General features: G+C 43.5%; 1 protein-coding gene across 1 annotated transcript; it reads right to left on the bottom strand.

Moving 5' to 3' along the window:
- Window positions 1-617: 617 nt before the first annotated feature.
- On the bottom strand, window positions 618-19,621 carry LOC139340789 (vang-like protein 1). Its single transcript, XM_070976776.1, has 9 exons — window positions 19,394-19,621; window positions 14,166-14,418; window positions 12,928-13,099; window positions 7,541-7,969; window positions 6,909-7,084; window positions 5,803-5,936; window positions 4,007-4,157; window positions 3,222-3,456; window positions 618-2,684 (listed from the first exon to the last, which is right to left on the bottom strand). The coding sequence occupies exons 2-9, from the start codon at window positions 14,234-14,236 to the stop codon at window positions 2,424-2,426; spliced, it is 1,629 nt and encodes a 542-aa protein (XP_070832877.1). The 5' UTR covers window positions 14,237-14,418; window positions 19,394-19,621; the 3' UTR covers window positions 618-2,423.
- Between the last annotated feature and the right edge of the window lie 6,692 nt (window positions 19,622-26,313).

The following is a 26,313-nucleotide window of genomic DNA, read 5'->3' on the forward strand; positions in this document are numbered from 1 at the left end:
CTTTACTTTCTTATTTCTTTTGTGACTTCCTGTTCTCACCTCACTCCTTCAGTGAAAGAAAATGCAATATCCAGTGACAGGGGAGGTTTCTTGGTTTACATATTTTCCATATGTAATGACACAGAAAGCCTGTATTTGAAACTACGCAGCAAAATGAACCTCAGCAGGGACCTATTAGGCAAGATTTGCCTGATGCAGTGAACTGACCTAAAGTCACAGCTGCAGAGGCATTGTTGATCACAGTGTTAATAAAAACTAAAAACTCCTCTAATGAATAAAAAATACAAAAAAATGACAGCTCTAAAGAGGATAAAATATACAAAATAAATGAAAGGTAGATTTCCTGCTTTTTTCAAAATCATTTAGTATTAATACCCCAAACTGCTTCAAAATGCAGTTGACTGCAGTGAAACCAGCCACTACAAAGTTCTTGCACAACAGAAAGTCTTCTACTCAGATGTGTCATGTAAACTCTGACTGTGGAGGAACCAAAAAATCCTGCACACTGTCGAGGACTACTGCTGTGACAGCTGCTGAAAGCTGAGCATTTTTAATAAAACACACCGGGCGACCAACTCATCAACCACCACGACATAAAAAGACAACAATAATCAAATGCCTTGAAAAGGTCAATACAAATATTTATTTTGTTTTACAAATGGGAATTTGACACAGCAGCTGTGATTTTACATGTTGTATAAAAGAAGACAGGAATAACTTGAGACTCATGACTAATCAGCTGCATGACATTTAAGAAAAAAATCTCTTTTCTTCATTATGTTCCCTTTCTCTCTCTCTCTCTCTCTCTCTCTCTCACACACACACACACACACACACACACACACACACACACACACACACACACACACACACACACACACACACACACAGATGCTTGAAACATCCTAAATATGTATAACTGAGGCACATGTGTAGTCAAGAACTATGTACAACCATCAACACTCTAAGAGTCTAAACAAAACTACACTGTCAGTGACCACGGTAACACTTGTGTAAATATAAATTTACAGCATAACAAGCCTCATACAGATCAAGTGTCAGTACAAAGGAACCATTTGATTGACCCTCAGGAGAGCGTTCCTGTTCCAGTAGCTGCAGATGGGTGGCAGTAATGTAACACAGACGAATACTGACTGCAGAAATACTGACACTGGGTTGAACTACTTATGTATGTATATATTTAAGGATTTACAATAAATTGTTAATTTTCAACACTTGTTTAAACACTTGCATGTGCAAGCATGAGATAAGTGACGGTTAATTTTTTTGAGGGACATGCAGTGAATCATCCAAATCTTGTGAAATCGCTGCCATAAATATTCTTGTAGGTTATGCACTGCCTCAAGCTCACGGCTGGTTGTTTCACTCAGCTGACAGATTTGCATTATGCTGAGAGGCGCTGTAATAAAACACCACCTTCACAGTGAATTAAGGTGAAAATCAGGGCGTATTTTTTTATATTAAAGAGCACAGAGGTGGCAGTTTAACATAAGATATTTAAAGGTCAACCACATGAAGCTCACAGCTGCCCAAACATTTAGTCTGCTAGCCTACAAAAAGCTTAGCGTACACTGCACACACTTAACTGCACAAACATGATGAGCTGTCACGTGTGTCTATCGACTAGACCATCTATATTCAGCTGTACTGTGGTTGGCATTCAGTCCAAGAGACTCCAGTGATTTGTCTGACATTTACAAACATGTCTTCATCTATTTACAGTCCAGTTATCTCCACAAATACAGCGCAGACAGACAAGGTAAAATAAAAAAATCTTAAAAAAAGCACAATTCTGATATAAAAAGTATAGGCAGAGTGGAGGGATAAAGTATATTCACATATAAATACTGTACATACATCTGTAATACAGGACAGTTAAATAATCATTGCTAAGACTGAAAAAGGGCAGTTTTGGTGAAAAGGGTTCGGGATTATATCAAATGTCCTGGTCACAATAGTAACAAGAAGAAGAAGAAAGAAGAGCCAGATCCCGGGTGTACACTACACTCAAAACACACACAAACACACGCACGTTTGCATCCTACGTCACTCACTCACACTTACATCACACTCTCCCATGCAGGCACACACTGGCACATGCAAATAAAGGTAGAAGGAGAAAATCTGTGAGGGTCATCTGTCGTGCATAGAGGAATACCTGAACTGTGTTCTGCAAATGTCAGGACAGAGAAAGCTGAGCATATTCCCTCCCGTTTTCTGTCTTTTATCGTCTTTCATGTTGCCCGGGACGAAGACAAGGACACAAAGATACTCTATGTGAGAAAAGTACATGAACAGAAGTACAAAAAACAGTACAAAAAGCTATTTTTGAAAAAATTCAATCAGATAATTGTAACAGTCATGTAAGTCCAGATCAGCAGGACTGGTCCACTGTGTCACTGTTAAACTGAGGTTTCTGATTGGAGCAGCAGTAGAAACTTGTGAGACTTGGGGTCGATGTACTCCTCAGTCAGTCGGATGTAAGGGATGCTCTTGACGGTCACAGCTAGGCTGAAGTCAAGACACCTCAGTAGGAACTCTGTCCCCTCCTTTATGCCGCTGGTGACTGAAGCCTCACTGACCAAAGTCCACTGGTCAGCCATCCAGCGTTCAGAGCCGTACTGCAGGGTCGGACCAGGGGCCAGGTAGGCTTCAAGGAAGGCCTGGACACATAGAAACAGCCGATGGCACAACAATGTTGGTTTAGATACAATTCAAGACGGGTGTGGTTTTGATAATCAGTAACATTGTGTTCCCTTATCTCAGCAAACACTTTTGTGAGTACAACTACTAATAAACTGACAGACATCCCTGTTAGAAAAACCAGCATAGACCAGCATCATTTCCATGCTGGTCTATGCTGGTTTATGCTGGACTGATGCTGGTTTAGCTGGTGAGTCAACATAGCTATACTGGTATACCAGCATAGTGTTGCTAACGCTGGTGGACCAGCATGTTGTTGCTAATGATGCTGGACCAGCATCACCAGCATCAAAACACAACATATGCTGCTATAACCAGCATACCCCATGCTGGTTTTGCTGGTTGCCGGTCTATGCTGGTTTTTCGGCCGGAGTTCTCAAAATAAGACCCAAGCTATAATAAACTTTAATTATCCTTTAAGTCATCAAAACATTCACTTCTGTGGCTCTAAATATCAATACTCAGTTATGAAATTCAAGGTTGAAAGCCAAACTCACCTTAGGGCTCATGTTATTGATGAGGCAGAAAGCGAGGTGCTTCTGAATGCTCTCCATGCTGTGGCAGTGCTGCCTCCTGGTGGTACGGAGGTACTTCTGCAGGGCACGGGCCATAGAGGGAAATATAGCCAGAGCTGCTTCACGCACATCCATAATGTCGGACGGTGTCGCGCGCTCGTCCTCTTTCTTCATGCGCCGGACATGCGTGAAAGCCTCCTCCACAGCCACCACCAGCCTGATGAACAAACACACAGCAGTTAGCCTGCTGTCAGCTCTCTACACTTGTATCTGCTGTAATGTAATATTGCTGGCTTCATCTATCTGTTAAATTAATGACTTTTTGGCATTCAGACATGGCCAGACTGTTATGACGAGAGCCAAAATTGCTTTCTGTTCATCAGCATCAGTGAGCGATATAAAGCTAATATTTCTATTGAAGCAGCGGTTAGTCTGATAGATACCCACCTCACCCCTCATTTGTAAAGATTATAATGTCCGTCAAACATAAAATGACAAGATGATAAGTTGTCACACACAACAGGGACTGTGGATTTTGTACCCAATCACTTACATCAAAGGCGCATGAGAAATGGATGTTTCCAGTGTGAGCAGGATGAATGATTACAATAAGAAAGACATGTTTTAGTGTTCATGGGCACCTGACGATTGTTTTTACACAGACTCCTTTAAGGAGGCAAAAAAGACACTTTTATGTACCAATCTGCATGTCCGAAAGACTCTTTAGATCAGCAAGCTGCCCCCCGCCATGACTTCTCATGACTCACCTGGCTCTACGCTTACGGACCCTTCTCTCGAAGTCAGCCTCTTCGTAGTACAGCTCGTTGTGGGCGGCATCTTTGCGTTTGCCGGCAGCTGTCACCATGGCCCTTGACTGATTTCCATTAACAGGCTGTGCTCCTGCTGTGCTCCCCGAGGCTGCACCAAAAGGAGAAGACGAAGGCAAATTGGTTATCTGAGCTGGACTGAGAGGTAGCAGCCCCTGACCCCACCACACTGATTAATTGGCTGTATCTTGATCTGAATCATGGACAGAAAAGGTCATATGGGAAGAGAACTCAGAGCTTACAGAGCTCAGATCTTGTAAAACAACTGTGAATCAGCCTTGCTGGTCAGTATTTGTCCTTTCTTAAAAGTCAATGACGCTCCATTGACTTTTGAGAAAGAGTTTAGAGGAGTGTGTGTTAATCTCGGTTACTTATCTGGGGCATCCTGCCAGATCATGTGTCTCAGTCACAGAGAATGTTAATTATAGCACTGAGAAAAGAGGCAATTTGCACTGGTAGCATCCACATTTCTACACAGACAGTCGGATGCAGGAACCTTTTTATCGGGCTGTGGATTAAATATTCATCATTTTACACTTCAAAGGCCATAGTTCTTGTCTGATCTGTGAATTTACTGGTTTGTGTGACAAACCCATAAAGCTAATGGAGCTTGTACGGCAGTATATAACAGTTCCTGGGGTTTTATTGTGGGGGAGTCAAATCTGGTCCATATTCATCAGTACAGTTTGGGGGAGGCTGTAGAGACTAAACGCTGCAGGTCAGGTGAGGATATAAATCATTAATAATCTAATCTGCATGTATGTATTTATACGGGTGTGTGCAGGTGAGAAAAGCACAGTGAATGTAGCACTAAAACATGTATGAGAAACCATCCGAGTGCACACTGTGGAAAGAATGCCATCAGATCATTTGCACATGGAGAATTGTAAATACCTTCCCCTGAAATATGGGTAAACACCAACCTTTATAACTTGCTGGCCTACATACTCGTGCTATGAGCAGAGGTGCCTGTGAATGACTTTGAATGAGAGAAAGGGGTGGGGGGTTGGGGTGAGTGGGGGTTGAAGCGAGCAAGAAATGAAATGAAGACGAGGGGGAAAAAAAAGAGAGCGAGCGCGAGCCGAGCTGGAGACAGGCTGAGCGGGAGGAAGGAGAGATGTGGGAGTATGTGAGGAATGAGCGCTACTCTGATGAATTATTTAAGGCTTGAAATTCCACAGCCCTCCAGAGGCCTCTCCGGTGCACTTTGATAGGGAAGGGGGTGGGGTGGGAGGTACTATGAGGACACCATATCCCATACTGCATCCCTGCCGTAGATCATCAAATCCATAGTCTTGTGCAGGGGATGTGGGATTGATGGTTGGCGAGTGAGGGACCCTTTTTAGAGAGTGCAATATGTGGCATTTCAGGATGTGTGTGTATGGGGGCAGGGAGGCAGTACATCAGGTGGTGCATGTGTGTGCTTGCTGTAGATGCAATGTATAGAGTATGATGGGGGCTTCAAAGTGCACTAAAGATGGAGTGAACTGAACCGTCAAATTAGCAGCTTCCTGTGATAAAGTGCTGGGTAGAGAGATCTTGCCTTTTATCTGTACTTACTGTTCAAAAGGTACGTTCTCAGTTTGTTTTTAAAAGCTGTTCATGGAAGAGATGGAGATGGAAAAGGAAACATCACGAGCGGAAGGAGCCGAAAACCTGGTAAACCATGGAATGTAACAACAAAGGAATGTTATGTAATATGGGACGCAATTATTGGGACAGATGAGGCGACTAACCGTCTACGTTGTAGACCTTTAACCCGGCCAGGTGTTTGGCAGCCCGGTGCTTTGAGGCAGAGAGAAGTGCTGGGTTATGGAGTGGAAAATCTCTGTAGTAATACTCCAGAATGCACAGAGCGGCCCTCTGAATGCTGTGAGAGAAGGGAGGGAGATAGAGTGAGAAACCTCAGAGACAGTAGAAATGTGATTTACATTACAGCTGACTGATGTAAGACATGGAATAATACATCCAGCAAACAGTAAACAGTTGCAGATAAGCAAATGTTCTTCTTTTTCTGCCTGTGTCATGAAATTATTACTTCAATTTAAAGGTCTGCACCAAGCTAGCTAGCTCCTATAAAATTGTCAGACTCATGATGACAGTTTACAAAAACACATGCAGACATGTAGTCTTCAACTGACGGTGACTCAGATGACATCACTTGAGGCCATTTATCAGATTTCATGCAGGCCACAAAAGGCTTCATGCAACTGTTTCCACACACGCAGTCGAATCCCCAACACCTGTAAGCAAACTTTGATGTGTAAAATCAGTGCAGCTCCCCTTTTAGTTGGGAGCAGCCAGTCTGCTGGTCTTAGCTTCCTGTTTACCATCCTAAATAAATGAATTCTAAATCACTCCACGAAGAACGTAAATTGTAATTTGATTAGGTTTTTAACCTCGTCACACAAACCTTATCTAATTACCACTGTTGTCCCGTTGTAGTCACACACTTGATCAGAACAGAAACAAAGATGGCCACAGGGTGAGCCTCTTTGTGCCGGACTTTCTCATACCTCCCCCAAAACTCCAAGAATAGCTTGCCTTGAGCAAACTAGACGAGAAGGCTGATGAGTAACTTAATTACTGCTGGAGCCAGTCTTCCCTGTGGACATTTATTACGTATATACTTCAACATAATAGAGTGTAATGACTGTGACCAAGTGCCAGTGTGTGTGTCTCAATGTGCACCGTACAGAAAGGCTGTATTCACACATTTAGAGTTATATTTATAGTTTCTTCTTTAATGTTTTGTTTTTCATCAGAAACGGTATGCAAAGCACAAAGAGGTTAGGTTTAGGTAAAAGCCTTAGGGTTAGGGTTTCATGGGGAGCATTCGTACCTGAGCTGTCCTATGTTGTAGTGACGCGTCTCTCCGTCAGTGGAGCGCATCACGCACATGCTGTAGCAGGGCTGCAAGTGCCGAAGCTCCAGCAGCACCACAGCCAGGTAGTGGACAAACAGCTGGGAGTCCACGAGGGACACAGCAAACTGGACAATCCCATGGTAGTCTTCATCCTGCTCAGACCACATCACAGGTTTAACGAAAATCATCGCTGCTGTTGGGTGAAACCCTCCTCTTTAATTTTATTCAGCCAGGACAAGTGTCATTGTGTAACATGGTTCATAGTTTAAAAAGCTGATTAGCTTTTTAGGAGCCTATCTCGGCTGTCAACGGGCGGGAGGCGGGGTACACCCTGGACCGGTCGCCAGCCAATCGCAGGGCACAAACACACAACCATTCACACTCACACTCACACCTAGGGGCAATTTAGAGTCACCAATCAACCTAATGTACCCGGGGAGAACCCACGCATGCATGGGAAGAACATGCAACAGAAAGGCCCGACCTGGGAATTGAACTGGTGACCTTCTTGCTGTGAGGCACGCGCACTACCTGCTGCGCCACCGTGCAGCCCTATTCTCATTAATCCATGAATAAAATAGTTTACTATATCACACTTTCAAACCCACCTGAGCATCAAGGATCCGGACCCCATAGAAGAGCCAATAAGACATGGTGAGCAGGAGCGTAAGAGTGGTGAGGAAGGCACGGTACACACACACTCTGGGCAGACTGGCGCGACCCGGTCGGAGGAACAAGGCCCAAATGGCCACCAGGAGGATGAGGAGCTTGAAGGAGATGGAGAGGAAGAGGCCCTCGCAGGCTGCACCGCAAGCCTGCAGCCTGTCGGGCCACATGACAGCCGGAAGAAGCAGGAAGACCAGGGGTGTGGCCACCACCACCAGCCCTACACACAAGCCCACAGCCAGGGGAAGATAGCGGCGGAAGCCTTTAGTCCGGTCCTGTATTCCCTTCCCCAGTCCAACCACTTCCTCCTGGGAAATACTCAGCTCTGAGGTGCCTGTCACTGCGGTGGTGGTTTCCCCCCAGTTATCATCCTGAAGGAGGAAAGAAAGGAAGGTAAAGGAAGGGTATGTTACAAGTCAGGGATGTAGGAATACAGATGGTGCTGGCCTGTTTGTGTTGGCATTTAAATAACCTTTCAATTTTTAAAAGCTGCATTAATTGATGTTTTTATCCATTTGAAGATGTCAATTTTGGCATATGATCACCTTATTAAGTGCAGAGTTTCTTATTTTTACATCGAGCAAACATCTGCATTCACATCAATGTTAGTCCAGCAGTCATGGTCTATTATATATTATTATAACCTGGGCAAAGAAAACCAAAAATATATGCACTGCTACATCCCACAAGGGGTAATAGAGACATGTTTATTGTTTTGTAATTGTAAAATGGCTGACAAAACTGAGTAAAATTCATGAGAATCTGACAAATCCACAAATATATATAAACCCATATCTGACAGGCAACAATGCCTCCATTATCCCATTTTACTCCCGTCTTCACATGAGCAGTCAAGATAGATTTTCTGCACCGAGCAAACAGCACTTCCTTAGTACTATTTAGAGGTCTGATTTTCCTCGAGTTTTTCCTCATTATGACAGGCCTTTTCAAAGTCCTATTCAAGTGATATAGGATGACAGGGTGGGAAGTGTAGCAGCGCTCACATTGGCAGGAAGATGCACAATGACATATGCAAATACACACACACACACACACACACACACACACACACACACACACACACACACACACACACACACACACTGAATCACAACAACAAAAGCTGACGCTTTCTGGGCCCATCATCACAAATTACAGTCATTTTTTTTTCTTCCTAGCCAGCAGGGTCATTTTAAGCATAAATCTTTCTGACAAAGACACACAGGGAGTATAAATTAATGACAAGTCTGCTCAACAGAGGCATTTATTTTTTGTGTGCCTGTCATTAATTCAAGTAATTAGCCATTCATTGTCCCCCAGAGTGTCACTGCATTGTGCATCTCTTTGACTACAACCAATAGCAAGAGCTGCAGCTGCAGATAGATGGATGAGGGCTAGAAAAATGACAAGCTGAACAGACAAGCCTCCACGGCTTCACACACATGTGCACAAACACACACCTGAGCACATCAAATTCAAGCCATATGGGCCCAGTGAAGCTGCGGTGAAACCAGACATTCAGACAGAAGAGTGTATGCCCACTGTAAACTGCACAATCCCAGGATATTAAGAAGTGAATATAACTTTCTCAAAGTAAGTGACCCCCACTGCTCTTTGTGGAATGTGAAATATTAAATCAACATTGCGTTTAAAATGCAGCATGAAGGTGCTTAAATATTACTTCTGCCCCTTTTTGCCACTCACAGCTAATTAAGTCGGCCATGTTGGAGGAGCAGCTGCCATCAGGAGCCGGAAGATGAATGAGCATAAGATGAGGAGAGGAGGGAAAGTGAGAGAGGGAGGGTGGCAGTGGTTACGGTGCGAGACAGAAGTAAATGAGTAGAGAGGGAAAGGAGGGCGGGGAGGCAGAAGCAGCATTTAATTGTGGGTATCTGTCTGCTGGACTAATTTGCAAAGCTAGAGGTCAGCTATGTAAGTGCAGTGTCAACTCCATTTAGTATCTGATCTCATTTCTATTCCTCTCACACCTCCTTTTCACTTATAAGCCAACTCTTTTAACAGGGTCCCAACCTTTGGAACAGGATCTGTGACCATTCAACGCTATTCCACACTTAATAGAAAGAGCAGAACAAGTGGGGATACAAAACAATATCCTGTTAATCTTGACAGTACAGTTAGAATTGTGGAAAGAACAATAGGCCAATCTATCTCCACTTCAGGTCCATTTATTGGCTTGTTGTGAAGCTTTTGGCAACATCACACAACATTTAGTTGTCTGACAACAGAAACTGAAAAGCATGCAACTGAGGGCAGATACATCTTGAGTTTGGCTGTATTTAAACACAGTATGGGTAATGATAGAGATCCTTTAACGTGGTCTATTATCAGAAAAATGACCTGAAAACACAGACGTGGATGCACGTCATTTGCTGCTATAGCTGATTTGGTGTAGCAGCTTAAGGAAGTCATTTTGACAAGTCACAAATCACAGGTGTAAATAATAAAATCAATAATGGTTGAATTCCATTTAGCTGCTTCTGTTTCAGGGTCCAGGTATTGCTGGCTCACTGTCACACTGTCATGGTTTACTGGGACATTTAAATAGAACACAGTCATTGGTAATGACATTAGTAAGGCCTGTTATTTTCCTATTATTAAAAGTCAAAATGTCTGCTGTGAAAAATCAGACAGTTCAGATGAACATGCACACTGATGGTGATCTTCTAAATCAGTCTCTAGTCAACATGCCCGATCTGAAAATGTTATTCTCTTTATCAATTTCTCTGCTGAGACAAGCTTTCATGCTGATGTCTCATTTAATGAGAGAAAGCAACTACAGGCTAATACACTGTTAAAACCAGCCTCGGTGGATTAATCCCAAAGATTAATGCTCCACTAATCAGGCCTGATCTCTATATACAGTAAAGCAAGGAGAACGAGTACGTAACTGAGAGTGAATGAAACAGAGAGGGGTTACAGGAGAGAGAGAGAGAGAGAGAGAGAGAGAGAGAGAGAGAGAGAGAGAGAGAGAGAGAGAGAGAGAGAGAGAGAGAGAGAGAGAGAGAGAGGGAGCTGCTGCTTGCTTGGCAGTCTTTTCATCTGGCAGAGGGTGAATATGGATTATGGTTAGGCCTGTTCCACCCTCACAAAGCACAACAACATACTGATTAGCACCGCTCACAGACACTCACACATACACACACTAAACAGTCTGCCAACTGCAAAGCATAATGGCTAAGCCCCACTGGCCTGGGTGGAGGTTAAAATGACATTTACACATTGGTGTGTCTGTGCTGGTGAGCAGATTCATGTCACTGTATGTGTTTGTGTTCAAATGAGTCATAGGAGCTGTGGGATGAAAACCAGTGGCATTGGTTAAAATGCCTGGCAGCCATTGTATAATTTACTCCATTCTTTTTTACTGTGGTGGTTATTTTTAGATGACATAGAAAAGATGTGAGTGTAGCAGCTATGAGTCGGTGTGTGTGTGTGTGTCCATCTATTCACCGAAAAGGGCAAAAAAGCAAAGTGTAAAATGCCAGAACAAGAGTATGCGCCTCTCCCCATATGCTGCGGTGTTGCTTGTGCTAACATTGTGAAATGAAGCTGCTGCCTTCTGGCACAAATCAGCATGGACAGTCTCAGTAACAGACTTGGCGCTCTCTCTATGACTCACTCACACATGCACAGAAGCTGTGGTCCAAGACCGTATCCTTATGTCATAGGCATGCGTGTAAACATGGAGGATTATTCATATCAGCTTTCCTCAAAGTGGCGTTTGGCTGGATGCTAAAGCTAATCTCAGTCTGTGAGAACGTCTCTCTGCACTGGAGCCTGTTAGTGTTACAGCAGCTCTGCCATCTAAAAGAGCTACTCGGGAAAGCTCAGCTTGGGTGCACTTTGGTGGCGGTTGTTCTGGTCATGATGGTGCTGCTGCTGTGCCATTTGGACACATTTGTCTGCAGGGCTAAGGCAAGACAATGGCAGATTACCTTACACTGCGGACAATGGACGTAAGCTACAAACTGACAATCACATGACATTGTGGAATGCGGCTGCCCGGCCAGGAGGGGATGCGGAGCAGAGACGGTAAAATAGGTCAGACCTCTCAGAAATGGCCTGAAAGTCTGGCTGAAGACATGTTCACGTCATAATTACACATTAAATAATACTCCATACCATATTAACTTGTGATCACTTCACTCACACACACAAACACACACACTTTTTGTCTTTTTTCCTCTTACAGACAACCCAACAGTACAAAAACAATGACAAAATGCTCTCTTTTTATTATAGATTTCAAGTAGGTCAGAGAGCCTGTGAATGCAGCCCAAGGCAGAGTCTCTCTGAAGAATAATATCTATAACTCTTTTTTCCCTCCTTTGCTTGTCTTTTTTGCTTCTCGTTAACTTCCATCGCAGTTTGCCTGTTCGTCTAAAATGTAAAGTGACTCAAGACTCCGGGAAGTCACTGCTCCTGGAGAAGAAATAGTCTAGCACGGAACAGTCTTTATAACCACAGCTTGTTGTTTTTACACTTTGGTTTTTCTACAGATTCAACAAATGAGCTATGATCTATTAGCTTTAGAGGTGCTGGCAGCTGGATTTATTTTGTCTTTGGAGAGCTGTTTCCCCGTTTCCAGTCTTTGTGCTAAGCTAACCCATTGCTGGCTCTAAATTCATATCTAACTGACACTGTTACAGTATCAATCTTCTAATCTAATTCTCCGCAAGAAAGCCAATAAGCATATTTCCCTAAATTCAAAAGTAACTACTATGCAACTTTAATCCCTGCCCTGTTGACTTAGTTAAAGGTCCGCTCTGTCTGTGAGTTGCATTACTGTATCACATCATTTTGCTTCCCCACATCTACTTAAAACCCTATTTTGCTTACAGAGCTCAGCAAAATCAGCTTTATGGAATGACTGGTACCAATTTGCTCTGCTTTCAAAGCCATCAGGCGTGGCAGTTATACCCAGTATATCACACACACACACACACACACACACACACACACACACACACACACACACACACACACACACACACACACAGAGTACCACAGAGTTGTCCTTACAAATCCATCCAGGCCTAAAAGAGGGATGTTAATCCTCTGACCTATTTGATCCCTTGTCACCATTGTTATTATGTGTCAGGCGTTGTGCCAGTGGGCAGCCAGCTGTGTGAGGACGCGTTTATAAGGTCATGGTGCAGAGTTCATAGGATTATTGGGCCTTCTGATTTATTCTAAAAGAATAAAGCACTACCCTAAGACACAGCCTGCGTTCCTTCATAGTTAAGACATCCCAGTTTTGTCACATGCAACAGTGTCGTGTAAGTCCAATGCACACTTCCATGCTAAATACCTGGGTGTCATCTCCATGATCTGCTGTTGGTGTTGGTTCTCCTGGCAGCGGCTCTCCATTATGAACAGGGGACTCCTGGGAGGGGGTGTCAGGGGGGTTGATGACGACAGACCTCTCAGAGCGACTGCTGTCTTTGCTGCTGCTGGCCTTGTGCCGCTCACGGCTTCGATCCCTGGAAATGAACACACAGCGGCCATGAAGAACAGTACAAGAGGAATATAGACACATGAATGTGGGATCAGAAACATTCTCATTCACTCACATACTCATGTGCTCATATAGTCCCTCTCCTTTTATTTATTTAATGGGTTCGTCTATACATTGTGGGAAAATGTTAACAATTTGCCAAAATCCAAGTTCATGTAAATTTCCAGTTTCATCTGACCAACAATTCATACCCCCCAAAATCTGTTTCCCTAATTAATTACTCATATATACCAAAGAAAATCTGAAAATTCTCTTATTAACGACCAAAGACTGAATTATCGATCATCGATCAAAATACTAAGAATCGACTCGATTATTTCAGGGTCTAGACTCATGCATACAAGCAACTCATCCACTTAATTTATGAGTACTAAAACACAGATAAACACATAGAATAAGAGCAATTTGAGAAAAAGCCAAAATGGTCTGGCTCCAGCTTCTCAAAAATCTGCTTAAAAATGGCTGTTTTTCTTTTTCTTTCATGATCGTTAACTCAACATCGTCGGGGTTTGGACTATTTGTCTGACAAATCAAGACATCTGAAGAACTATGAACTCAATAGGCCAAACGGTTAATCAATACATAGGTACAATAATAGGCAGATTATATTTGAAAATTCTTAGTCGCAGCCCAACATGACAAAAGACTAATGAATATTCCAGCAGACAAACAGGAATCGACAGGAATCAGAATCAAAAGATTCTCTCGCTTGCAGATTAGGCCAAGTGAAAGAGGTTAAAGGCACTCAGCTGTGACGACCCTAATCCACAAGGTCTGTCCGTCTCAATCACTCCCTCGTTCTCTCTCTGTCCCTATCTTCGTCCCTCATCAGATTTATTTGGCTACAACCAAAATCGAAGACAAACACAACACAACTCAACGTGCGCTGAGGGCACTGCGTGATGTACCACAGCCGAGGCTGCTGTGAGAGATGCAGCATGTGATCCAGCAGACATTCCTGTCACAGGCAGGAGGACAGACAGATACAGAGCAGACAGGCAGACGAGAGCGCGGACAGACAGGAAACATACCCATGTCGGTTTGATCTCCCAGAGCGGCTGGAGTGATAGGAGTAGCCCGAGTGGGTCGACTCAGTGTCCATTCCGGCGCAGATCAGAGCTGACGATTGGCCAGGGGGATGAGGAGAGATTCGTCGTGTGGCACAGAGGGTAAGTTGGCAGTAGTGCTCAGGAGGAGGAGGAGTGGGTTGCTATAGAGACAGGCCTCAGGAATCCACGACGGCTGACAACTACTCCAGAGAGCCGCTTTAGTCGCCACATTGACCTGAGAGATAGAGGGATGGATACAGGGACGCGTTAAAACTTGCTTTGTAACAAATAACGCATGAGGACAATATATTTCTGCACAGGCTTGTGCTGATTCTTAGCATTCAATATATTCTAAATGAGGGCAGAGCAACCAGTAATCAGTGTATTACAGTGATCATTAATTTTATTATCTGCACTGTAGGACTGGAAGCGAATGTAGAGATTATCATGTAAGATTATCTTTCATTAGTGTATGGACCAGGCAGGTTTATTCCTGTCTACCTCTGCTGGCTAATGGATAGATAATCTTCAGTCTGCTCTGAATTTGGCAAAACTGCATTTTTGTACTCCGCACCCTGAGCATGGAATCATTTACAAGACAGACTTTATTTGGAAACGCGGCCTCAACACGAGGCATTAAAACACCACGTTCAAAACATGCTTCTCGGAGAGTGTAGCTGCTTTAAATAGTCAAGTTGACTCTTTCATGGCTCTTAAATCAATTGTGTGTGTGTTGCTTTTTCCTATGTCATTGTGTCTTAATGCTGCCATTTTGGCCAGGAGACTCTTTTAAATGTAACAGTGCATCTCTGGAGATCTGCTGGTTAAATGTAGGTTGAATAAAATATGAAATAAACGATTTTAGAAATGACTGAATACTTGACATAAAGGCAGTCAGATGCAGACACAACTAATCCAAGAAATAGTGGAATCCATTATAAAATACCCACCATGTGCACGGTTTTAATTGCAGAAATTTAAATTCCCATCAGATTACTAAAACCAATACAAACACACAATGAATGAATAAATAAATAAATAAATAAATAAATAAATAAATAAATAAATAAATAAATAAATAAATAAAAGAAGGTGTCCTCTTTAATAACTATGGACTGCTGACAGGATTAAAATGTCATCATATTTGGTGCTTATTTAAACAAATAAATTCTCAGTTTTTAATGCTAATGTTTATTCTCTATCCTGTCATTCCCATTTAAGTCATCACGAGGTCAGACTGAAGCTATCAGACTCGCTTCCTGGGCCCTAATGTACGCTGTGTGATGCATGGGGATGTCTTAGTGCTCCACCATGCATGACCGTTCATTTAGACCTCAATCTCCTCTCTGTCTGTCTCCCAGCTGTTGTCTGACAACCACCTGCCAATCACCATCCCCAGGCCGCAGTCGCATTTGACTAACCGGGATTATTTTCCCTCCCGTCACTTACAGGCTATTTGCTATCCCTGTAGCCAATGGTGCATACAAACAATAAAATAGCCGATTCAGCATATTAGGATGTGAATTCACAAGGCAGCATGCTCTGAAAATGATGGTTAGACACAGCAGCTGATTTCCATTAAGATGGGGATGAACGTTTTTCTCTCCTTCCATTAGCCATCATGGGAAATGTATCCGGCGCATATGAGAATCTGCAGATTTTCGATTAAGGATTGAGGTACAATGCATATAAATTATGTAATAACATTACCACTGGTTGTCTGTAGGATTGCAAAAGCTAGGATTTGTATTATCTCTCACATCCGTGTAGTAACCTCCTCTCATCCTGAAATGATGCTGTGGAGACAAAAAGCACAGTTTCTCTGGGAGCCTCCACCGATGCAGCCACACATGCTATTGAAAGCAGGGGAACATATGCCTAACAAGGCAGAGCTGCGTACATGCAGGACTTCAATAAATATTGTAATACTACAACACACCACTCACAGCATCAAAGCTCCCATCGCAGCATCAAATTTTAAACAGGGGAGAGTCACATCTCATCAACCACATCTGGAGCGTCCACTGTTGCCTAGGCAACACCGGAGGCCCCATCTAGCGCTAATAATCAATCACCCCTGCTGCGAGTAAATTTGTGTGATGCACTTATGTGTGTGTACGAGAGGGTGAGGGTGGGGGTTAGCGCAGTGAGAGGGCACAAAGAGCAAACAATGGCTTCTCATCGCACCCGGCGCCCGTGTGGTTAAATGAATAAGCCTGTGAGTTGAATAAAAGCTGTTAACCCCCTGAGAGCCGATCTCTGAGCGCGTGGCAGTGGTATGTGGGCCAAGATGATCCCTCTGAGAAGCCACTCATCCACGAGACGAGCATGAAGAGGCATAGTGAACCAGGCCATGTGGAAAATCGCAGCCACGGGGTAAAAAAAACTATCAGTTACAAACCAACGGATAACTATGAATAAAGCATGCGGGCGTAACAACGTGCGTTAGAGACGTGCGGCTGCCTGCTTACTCTGGTCCATCCGCCCCAAAATTCAGCAGTCTTCTGAGAGGGACCCTGTGTGGAAAATGGAGTCTGTAGCGAAGCGTTGCTTCACTGCAAACCGTTCTGGTTGGCTGCACCGAGGAGGGATTCACAAGGGCAGAAAGTGACACTAATGTAAAACAAATACTCATTAACGTGTTTGTTTAGTGGATGGAGACTGTTGCACAGTGGGAGCTACTGTAATTACAAGAGGCACAGACACGCGCTGCTATGGACTTCACTCCAAAGAGAGAATATAAACAGATTGCACCATTGCAACAAATATGCGTGGGTCTCCATGGCTGGAGCTGTAACATCTGATAGGTCAGGTCAGACAGAATTTTGCCCTGCTGATCCAACTCATCAATTAATGGCAAAACTGAGAGTGTGGGTTGTTAATTTAATGCCCCTGCCTAGAAAGACTCGACCTCCAATCTGGGCAGACAAAGAGAGGTGTGGAATTTTAATGCTCTGTTAAGGTAGCCGATGTGCCGTTAGCGCCTTGAACGACAGATATCAGCCTCATCTAGAGCGCGTGCTGAGGTCTGGTCGCCATGGCATCTGTGCTCTCCCTCACACCCACTGGCTCTGGTGGCATTATGCCATAATCTGCCAGATGCAGCAGCTGGCAGTCGGCTGTGTTAGATCACTTCCTTTATTGTTGCTTCACAATTTCAAAGAGATCAACAAACTACAAAACTTCATAGACAACAGAGCTGTACGGCAGATACTGCTTTAGGGCCACAACTAATGGTTATCTTCATCTTGGATTAGTCTGCTGAGTGTTTTCTTGATTAAGAAAATACGGTGTCATTTAGAGTGACATAATTTTCTAAAGCGTAAGCTGACATCTTCATAGTGCGCGTTTTGTCCAGCCATCAGTTCAAATGGCCACAGTGTTTAACTTACTGTCACAGAAGACTGAGAAAACCAGAAAATAGTCACACTTGGCCTGAAAACACTGAATGTTTGGCATTCTTACTAAAAGAAATGCTGCAAACAATCAAATGACTGTTGCTTTTCTGTTTGAGAATTACCAACAAATTGTTTCAGCTGTGCATTATTTTAGTGGAATACAACACATTCTTTGAAAGTGGCAAATGAAACATCACGCGTACACAGACACACACACACACACACACACACACACACACACACACACACACACACACACACACACACACACACACACACACGCATGCACGAATAGCACAGTCCAGTAAGCTGGGTAAGACCTCTCAAACAAATCAAAGAACGGGTGATGCAGTGTGTGCCAGTGTTATTTATAGTGATAACAATCTCCAATCCTCTCGTGGACTTCAGATAACCCAGAGAAACAGCTGCTGATTAACATAACATCCCTGCTCACTGACTAAAATCACACAAACGGAGCCAAAGATGCACAGACACAAAACTACCATGGAAACAGCATTTTTTTTTTCCTTATTTCACGGACCTTGTCACCAGGATGTAATTAGGAACCTGCTTCCTGCGTAATTCCCTTTCATTGTTTGCTGTGACACAGCTGATTCTTGCACAAAGGTATTTGTTAGATATGAGAGCAAACCTGTGACCTTTGAGTGACTGGATACAGTCTCAGCCACTCCCACCCTGCTGCTCACACACACACACACACACACACACACACACACACACACACACACACACACACACACACACACACACACCCCGCAGTAAAAGGAGAAAGTTAAGACCTGACACAGTTCTCTGGAATGCAAACTTAGTCCCCTCTGATCCGCTCATGTGGAACTAAATAAAAGTACAGTAGAGGGAGAGGGAGCGAGGCGGTGGGACAGATACCGCAGCACATTCCTGCTTTAAGAGCAGTGCTTTTATGTCTGTAAATACACTACTGTACACTGCTTTATAATGCAGCAGGCATTACACGGGCTGTCCAAGCTCTGCAGCATCCTAATGCACCTCAGTAGCCTAAAGGTAGCTCCACTTCTCATTACACTTGTGACACACTGCCCTGCCAGCCAGAAAACAGGGTTTAAAAGAGAACAATGACAAAAGCATTGCCAGCACCACTCTCTTTTGATCATCCACGGCAAGAATGGCTTCCAGGGGAGGACAGTGTCCTTTAAGCCGTGTGAACAGGACCTATCAGCACTTCTCAATAATAAATGAGTGTAGGAGCTGCACAGTTCCACTGCAGCAGCATGACTGTGGGATACTGAGGAAGACAGTGTCAGAGGAGGCACGTCATAGTAACACCTCATCCAGCTGTGCACGGCGTGCTCTCCAGACAGCTGCTGCTGATGGCGATACACACCATCACCCCGCAGTTTGATCCGAAAACCCCCGTTATTTCACAGGCTTCTGGGTCCGAGGGAGCGAGGGATATTTCTCTGTTACACAGCTGCAGTTTCGGTTACAATAGATCCCGTTTCAGTCCCATCCTGAACGCCATCCAACGCAGGAGCTACTATCCTTTCATTTAACGCATGCATTCTTTTGGTTGTGTCTATTAATGCACACGAGAGGTTGAGAAGCAGTGCCCAAATAAAAACTATTGTTAGACCCCAAGTAAACATGTTCCTGAGGGACTAAAGGCTACATCTGTCTGATGAAAAGGAAACCATTTTTTCCACGACGGCAGCGTTGAACTTCATCAGTGGCTAATTCCTATGAGGGGTTGTGGCTCAGGCTTTTGCCATGGATATACCCTGCGCAGTGATCGCGATGATCTATTCATTAACCTACCTTTGTGGCCTCAGATGTGTGTCATGTATTCCTCCGGTTGCGTCTCGGTGTCAGTGTCTCGGTGAATGAGCCGTCGCCGCCGCCGCTGCTGCTGAGGCGCGTCTGTGCAGCTCTGACAGGGCAGCTCCCTCATACGAGCCTGGCCATTGTGGTTAGCAGCACCACAGAGGGAGGCAGCATGGAGGTACAATACACTTCAAGCGCACTGAGGGGAGGATTTTTACAGCTGGAGCCCACAAGAGGTCGTGCTTTAAGCAGGACGTTGGTCTATTTTCCCCATTCAATGATGATTTGATTTTTATTGCTTCGCTTGGGAGTTTCGTTTTCACTGTGCAGGATGATGTATGTGCAGTTTGACACTGGAAGCTGCTTTGCAGGTTTCTTTGAACTAGAACAATGTGGAGACTTCAAACCTCCAACGCACAAGCACAGAGGACGGACTTCTCAGTGAAGTAGGACGCACCTTGTGTCAAGTACTTTCTTCTGAAATTTGCATATTCACAGAAACTGGACTTTTCATCGAGGGATAACAAATAGATGTAATCCAGAGCCTGGTTCTGCCTGAGGAAAGTGTCCTGAAAAAACTTCTGTTGGGTTTTAGCACTACATAAATAAGACTGCCTCTGAGCCAGTGACATGCACTGACTCTCAGGGTGACTTTCAGGGTCAAGACCTGTCACTTGTGGACTGTGGGAGGCAGAAACTGAGTGGAGGGATAAGTCTACCACAAATTCTTGTGATTTAAATCAAATGGCTGATTTAGGACATTTTGTCTCTGCACCCAGGTAAAAAAAGGGCCATGATAAATCATGATGGTAACAGGAGGGATGGTGGTGTTTAAAAAACAAAAATACAAAAACGAAATGTTCAACAGATGTGCCACATTTTATTCACTGCATCAAGAGCAAAATCAGCAACAATAATATCAGTAATATACAATAAAGCAGTGTTTCTTTTTCCCAAACAGCTGTTAACAAAGCGAGTTAATCTCGAGGTCAGCTTTTGATATCCAGCAATGGAAATTTGAACCTCAACAATTTCATGACACCTCTGCAAACTCTCCATCTGTTGATATGGTCAAAAGCTCCAAGACAACTACTACATGCAAATAAAGCAGTGTCTTCAATGGATCTGGGAAGATCTCTTTAAACGACAGACACTCTGTGCAAGATTTATCCACAAATGAGTGAAAATGAACTTTTTACTGTTAAATTCCCCTCTATGAGACTCCATCAGAGGGCAGTGTTGCTCCTTCCAAACCGTGTCTAACACGTCTTAACCAAACTGAAGGATAGTTATGAAGGAAGCATGACATTTGAAGAGGGAATGACCAGAATAAGACCAAAACACAGCTCTGAACCTGTTCACACTTTAAGGTAAAGTGAAGAAAAAGTGCAACTCTAATTTCCAGACACTGTAATGTGACAGCTGTGTGCCGCTGTTGCCTACTTTTAGTATTTGATCCACATAGGCTAAAACAATCAGGAATATTAATAACCATCTATGTATGGGCTTTTTTTGGGGGCCTGCCCCATTTCTCTTAAAATCTGATCTCCCTCTGCTCTCCAACATTCCCATTATATCCAGTGTGTAGGCCAAGTGTGTAGTGTGTGTAATGTGTAGACAAAGGGCTGTCGCTCTTGCTGCTGGAGTGGACATGAACAATACCTCGAGCCCCTTGGGCCACATTACACCGCAGAGACTCGCATAAAGGGCCGGGAGAAGGAGCGCAGGCCGCTTCTGACTAATGGAGAGAGAAATCAAAGCAGGCGTTCATATCCGCTCCCTGATCTCACATGAACATATAAAAGCAGTATGTCAAAACACTGTTCAATGATTCCTTTTTGCCGACATAAATTATGTATATTCCCATATGACTAAATAAAAGGACAAGAAGAGGGCAGATTGTGCTGCTTTACAGACACTACAGATGTAAACAAACCTATGACAGCGTTAGGAAATATAAAGGCAAGGTGCATTTCAAAATAGGGTGCTGGACTTTTTTTATGTTTGTTTATGACCTTATTACTGTTACGAAAAGATGTGGCTTTGACTGTGGGCTGCTGACAGTAAGATAATCATACATATTTAACATGCATTTGGCTCACTCTTGCTGCCACTTTCACATAGAAATTCATCACTGCTACATAAAGAATGAGAGATTTTGTATTTTGTTTTGTATTCCATTACTGTCTCATCTGTATGTACAGATGTGCATCTCTCTCTCTCTCTCTCTCTCTCTATCTGTGTGTGTGTGTGTGTGTCCAGAGAGGAAGCAGACAGGTAACTAAACCCTGATGGTTTTGATTCCTCTGGGGAAACGCCTGCCCCATCCAGAGAAGAGAGGAACCCCAACAAGATAAATAAAAGTAAAATCTCAAAATGCTTCCTGAAGACACTTTTCAAGATGAGATCTAATAAGAGCTAAGTTTCCTTTGGCAAAAAAAAAAAAAAACTTCCTGGGTTCAGAGATATTGCAAAATAACTGGGATCAAAACAGCATCAAACAGGTTTCTTCAACATTTTTTTTAGCCGTCACAGTTTATTCACATGAATTTCACCTGCAACCGAATCTGAGTGAAGCACAGAAAAGTCAGGTGGACTATTTTTTGTGTACGTGAAATAAACAGATGTAGAAATGGGTGCAAACAGGAAACAAAGTTACAATGGACAGGCAGCAAATGTAAGGTCGAGCATTTCATTGTTTTAGTAGTTTGGCTACACAAATATAATTTATGGCAGCTATTAAAAAATTTCCATTCCTGTGATGGCAGAAAGAACATATTGTGGTCTTGCAGCAGTTTACAGTGTGTACTCCATTATATTATATGACCCCATGTGGTATCAGTATCCTGTATTGATGCTTCCGGGAAGTATTCAGCTGGTCACAGTCAACCTGCCTCAGTCCTTTCTCCTGCTCGTCCTCGCAGCCTAAACATTCAGCACGTGGTTGAGGTAGGAGATATAACAAATCGCGAGTCGCAGGATCTCAATCTTGGATAACTTCTTGTCTGGCGGGAGCGTTGGGAGCAGTTTCCTCAGCTCCGCAAAGGCCACGTTGAAGGCCAACACGCGCACACGCTCCCTGGTGGCGTGCGCGGATCGATATTTAGCTGTCGCGCGCCTCCTCCGCCTCTTCTCCTCCCTGCTGAGAGCGGGCACGTGCGCGGGTTCGGCTGGCATAGACCCGGACTGCAAGTTCAGTGTGTCCAGAAGGGTCTCCGTGTCCGTTTGGGCCCAGGGCGGCTCGGATTCGGCCTGGTCGGGACGGAGCATCATGCTGCTGTCCGGAAAGATCCTGAGGAAGATCAGGAGAAACACATCCAGATGTATCAACTTTATGAGCAAGTGCCAGGAACTGTGACAAACACCTTTTTTATGAGGTTCTGTACATTCATGCATCAATGTAAGGCATCATAAGTAGTTCAGAATCTCAAACCTGAACCAGATTTTAAATTCTTTACGTTTAGGAATAAAACAAACATTCATGTCATGAGCTTTATTTTAAACATCACAGCTGACTTTAGTTAGTATAAGTTGTGCTATTATGATGACTGTCATATTGTATTCATCGCTTATCCGACTGCCTCTCTTTGATAGAATTGTGCTTTTTGTGAAAGCTGAGCGAAAAAACGACCCTAAAATAAGGGGGACTCGTGCTGCCCCCTCGTGGCAGACCTGCACACTTGTTGCGAGCACAGACTCGGCTCTGTCCGAGGTGCTGAAACAAGTCAACGGAAACAAACGACTCAGCGAGCCTTTTAGTTAAATAACGAATACTTAAAATCCATTTTTATTGCCTCAAAACAATTGAAGATTTGAAGTAATAAGCGCGGGTGAGGAGATCATCATATTCTGCTTTGTGAAATGATTTGATCCACAGTGGAAATGGATCAAATACTCGCACTTTTTGGCATCTTCCACATGAGTGCAACATGGCACATTAACGACTCAGAGTATCTGTCTGTTTGCTTATTTAGCAGATGAGCTGCCTGCTTCGATCCTGGAGCGGTTTGAAATCTTTGGTTTCTTTTCTATAATCTTGTTGTGTTTTAATGCACAGATGCAAGTTTTTTTTGCTGAGGCTTTATAAAGAACAAACATTTTAAACTGCACAGCAGAGGAAAGACTGAGTGGAGCTGCGGGATAAGTAAAGAACATTAAATGTTAACTTACCTTGTACAATTAAGATAAATCGACTCAAGGTTGTCACATATTAAATAAGGAGTCAGTGCAGATACCAGCGCATAAAGTTATCTCCCAATCAGCCTCCATGCTGTCCTGGTTTTTGTTTAGTAGAGTTGAATTAAAGAGCTGAAAACAGGACGTGGGATTAGGTTTGACTTCGGATGAAGAGGCTTTGCAGTCCCGCTCCTCCTCCTCCTCCCGGTCCGTCATGGTGTCAGGTGCGCATCACATCCTTCAGTCAATGACAGTCTGGCTCGCTGCTTTGTCTGTTTCCTCCATCCAGCCTCTCCTGGCCGTGCGCAAGTTGAGACGCCCCTATCTCTGCATGAAGCCAAGTGACGACACGCACAGCGGGACAATGAGACGGTGTTTGTTGTCCAAACCTCTTTCACTTTCATTCCCAGCGCGTGATACGCGCCAGTGTGCGCGCGGAGCTTTACCAGTTTGATGTATTGCGGACGTGTCCTTCTGGTACCTGGTTTAGCCATTAAAACTAAACAAACCGCACCAGAAACAGCTCCTTGCTGTCTCTGACTGAGGACAGATCGGTCATGTCTTTGAGCCGGTGGGCCTGTATAGTCCACAGACAGCAAAGCACAGTGCACAGCATTTGGTTTGGTTACAAGCTGCTGGTTTTACCAGAGCACGCTTTGCCATTTGCAGCACTTTTAATAGGCCCAGTGCTGATCGAGGTACAGGGTCAGGAGATGGAGGGTGAGGTGTGAACAGTATGTATGAGGTCTGTAAATCAACTAATTTATCCAAGAAAGAAAAAAAAAAAAAAAAAAAAAAAAAAAGAGGGACACCAAGTTTAATCAGTGTTACTCAATATAGCACCTTAGGACACATGTACCAGAGCCTGATGTTGTTGTTTGTGTTTGTGGTGTTGTATTGGGGTTCTGGCATTTTATTTGTGATCAGCTCATCTCTGAGTGGGAAATGTCCATGCTAATCATTAGTGACATATTGTGAGTAACTCACCTCTGTGCCCATGGTGGAAAATGTTCCTTCTGAATCTGTCATGAATGCTGATGTTTGATTATTCAGAGGGCTTTGGTATGTGGCGAACGTCATTATCATTCTCTTCAAAATGTGACCATTTCTGTCTTTTGGCAGTTGGGAAATATCATCCCGGATATGTTGCTCATCATGAGAAGAGGGATGATTCCCTTGAACTGCTGTTAGTAAACATTCAGAATGTTGAGCTGACTGATTCCAGGGCAGGAAATGCCTCCTCTACTTTACATTTCCTCAGTCTGGTTAGACCTAACGTAATGTTCCATTGATTTGGATATGTGCTGTGTTTAGGGTTTTATATGATTATATTTCTGTCACGCTCTCAGTAAGGTCAGATGAAGTTATATGATTTCCAGGAAAATCAATGAATGTGATGATATGAAGCAAATATTTCATGAGTTCTTTGAATAGACACATTTGCAGTGATACAGTGCAAATCAATTCTGCCGACCTCTGTCTGTACAGTTGTCTGTGTGGGCTGCCCTTTTCTCGCCTTACTTCAAACTCTGTAATAATCAAAGACAATTTAGACTAATATCCTTTATAACAGGGTGGAGATAAATCTGGCCCTCTGCTACAAGCATTATGAGATCTGAAAATTTCCCTTTCTCTCCATTGAAGCATTTAACAGTTAATGTCTTCTGTATATATATATTTTTTTATATAAATACATGCCCATTTATTACCATTTAACAATCAATACCGCCCATGTAGCAGCATGCAGCTGGCTGTTTATAATATCTTAGCAAGGCATAATATTAGCAAAGCACTGCAGATGACTGATGCAGATAATTTCCATTAATTCAGCGTTGATTCATGTGTACTCTCTCAAATACAAAAAATACAATTGATATCAGACTCTCTTAAAGACAGACAATACTGTGACTTATTAATCTACCTTTCATTTTACAGGCTCCAGCTCTGAGGGCAGCCTAGCTTCACAGTTTGTCTGATCCCTCCACGTCTGTCACAACTTTAACTCTATGCTGCAGATTCGGGATAAGTTCAGACTCCTGCCAGGACGAATGATGCAATACCCTGAAGATTTCAAATGCCACCCAGACAATTTTCATCATCCATTTTCTTTCCAACTGCATTAAAGACATTCAACACTTCAGCCACTTCATTTCAGTGGACTCCCTCGTGAACATATCATAGGAGGACTTTCAGGTCCTGTGCCCAGTGCTACCCTCCACCCTGTCTCCCTTGTGTTCCCTCCTCCCCCTGTTTTCATATTCTCCTGGGTGTAACCCCTCGCCTGTTTCGGTCTGGACGCCATCTGTTTAAAGGCTAGAGCCACAAACCTCCTGTTTTCAACTCCTCCTTGTCATCTGTTCATGCGTGTGCGCGTGAACCTGTGTGTTCAAAATCTCTTCCACACACCGACACTCCTAGTTTGAGCTTTATGTCGAGGCATATGTACTATCTGTAGTCCAGTGGTGAAAAAGTATATGTTTGGATATATTACTGCAGGTTTCAGGTCAACTTTCTCCTCCTTCTGACTTCTAGCTTCAGTCATGTTCACTTGTCGTTTGTTTCTGTAACCCTCATGTGTTACCAACAAATCACAGGCTGTATATGCAAATAAGATGAAGTACTTTAATTTCAATTTGGTACCCATTCTGTCCACCCCCTCCCTCGCTTCTCCTCACTGTCTGGTTACCATCTGCTGTCTTATATTGTTTCTGCTGATTTGGAATCAGATGACATCTAAT

Source organism: Chaetodon trifascialis, chromosome 12 (assembly GCF_039877785.1).
Source record: "Chaetodon trifascialis isolate fChaTrf1 chromosome 12, fChaTrf1.hap1, whole genome shotgun sequence".
Taxonomy (NCBI): Eukaryota; Metazoa; Chordata; class Actinopteri; order Chaetodontiformes; family Chaetodontidae; genus Chaetodon; species Chaetodon trifascialis.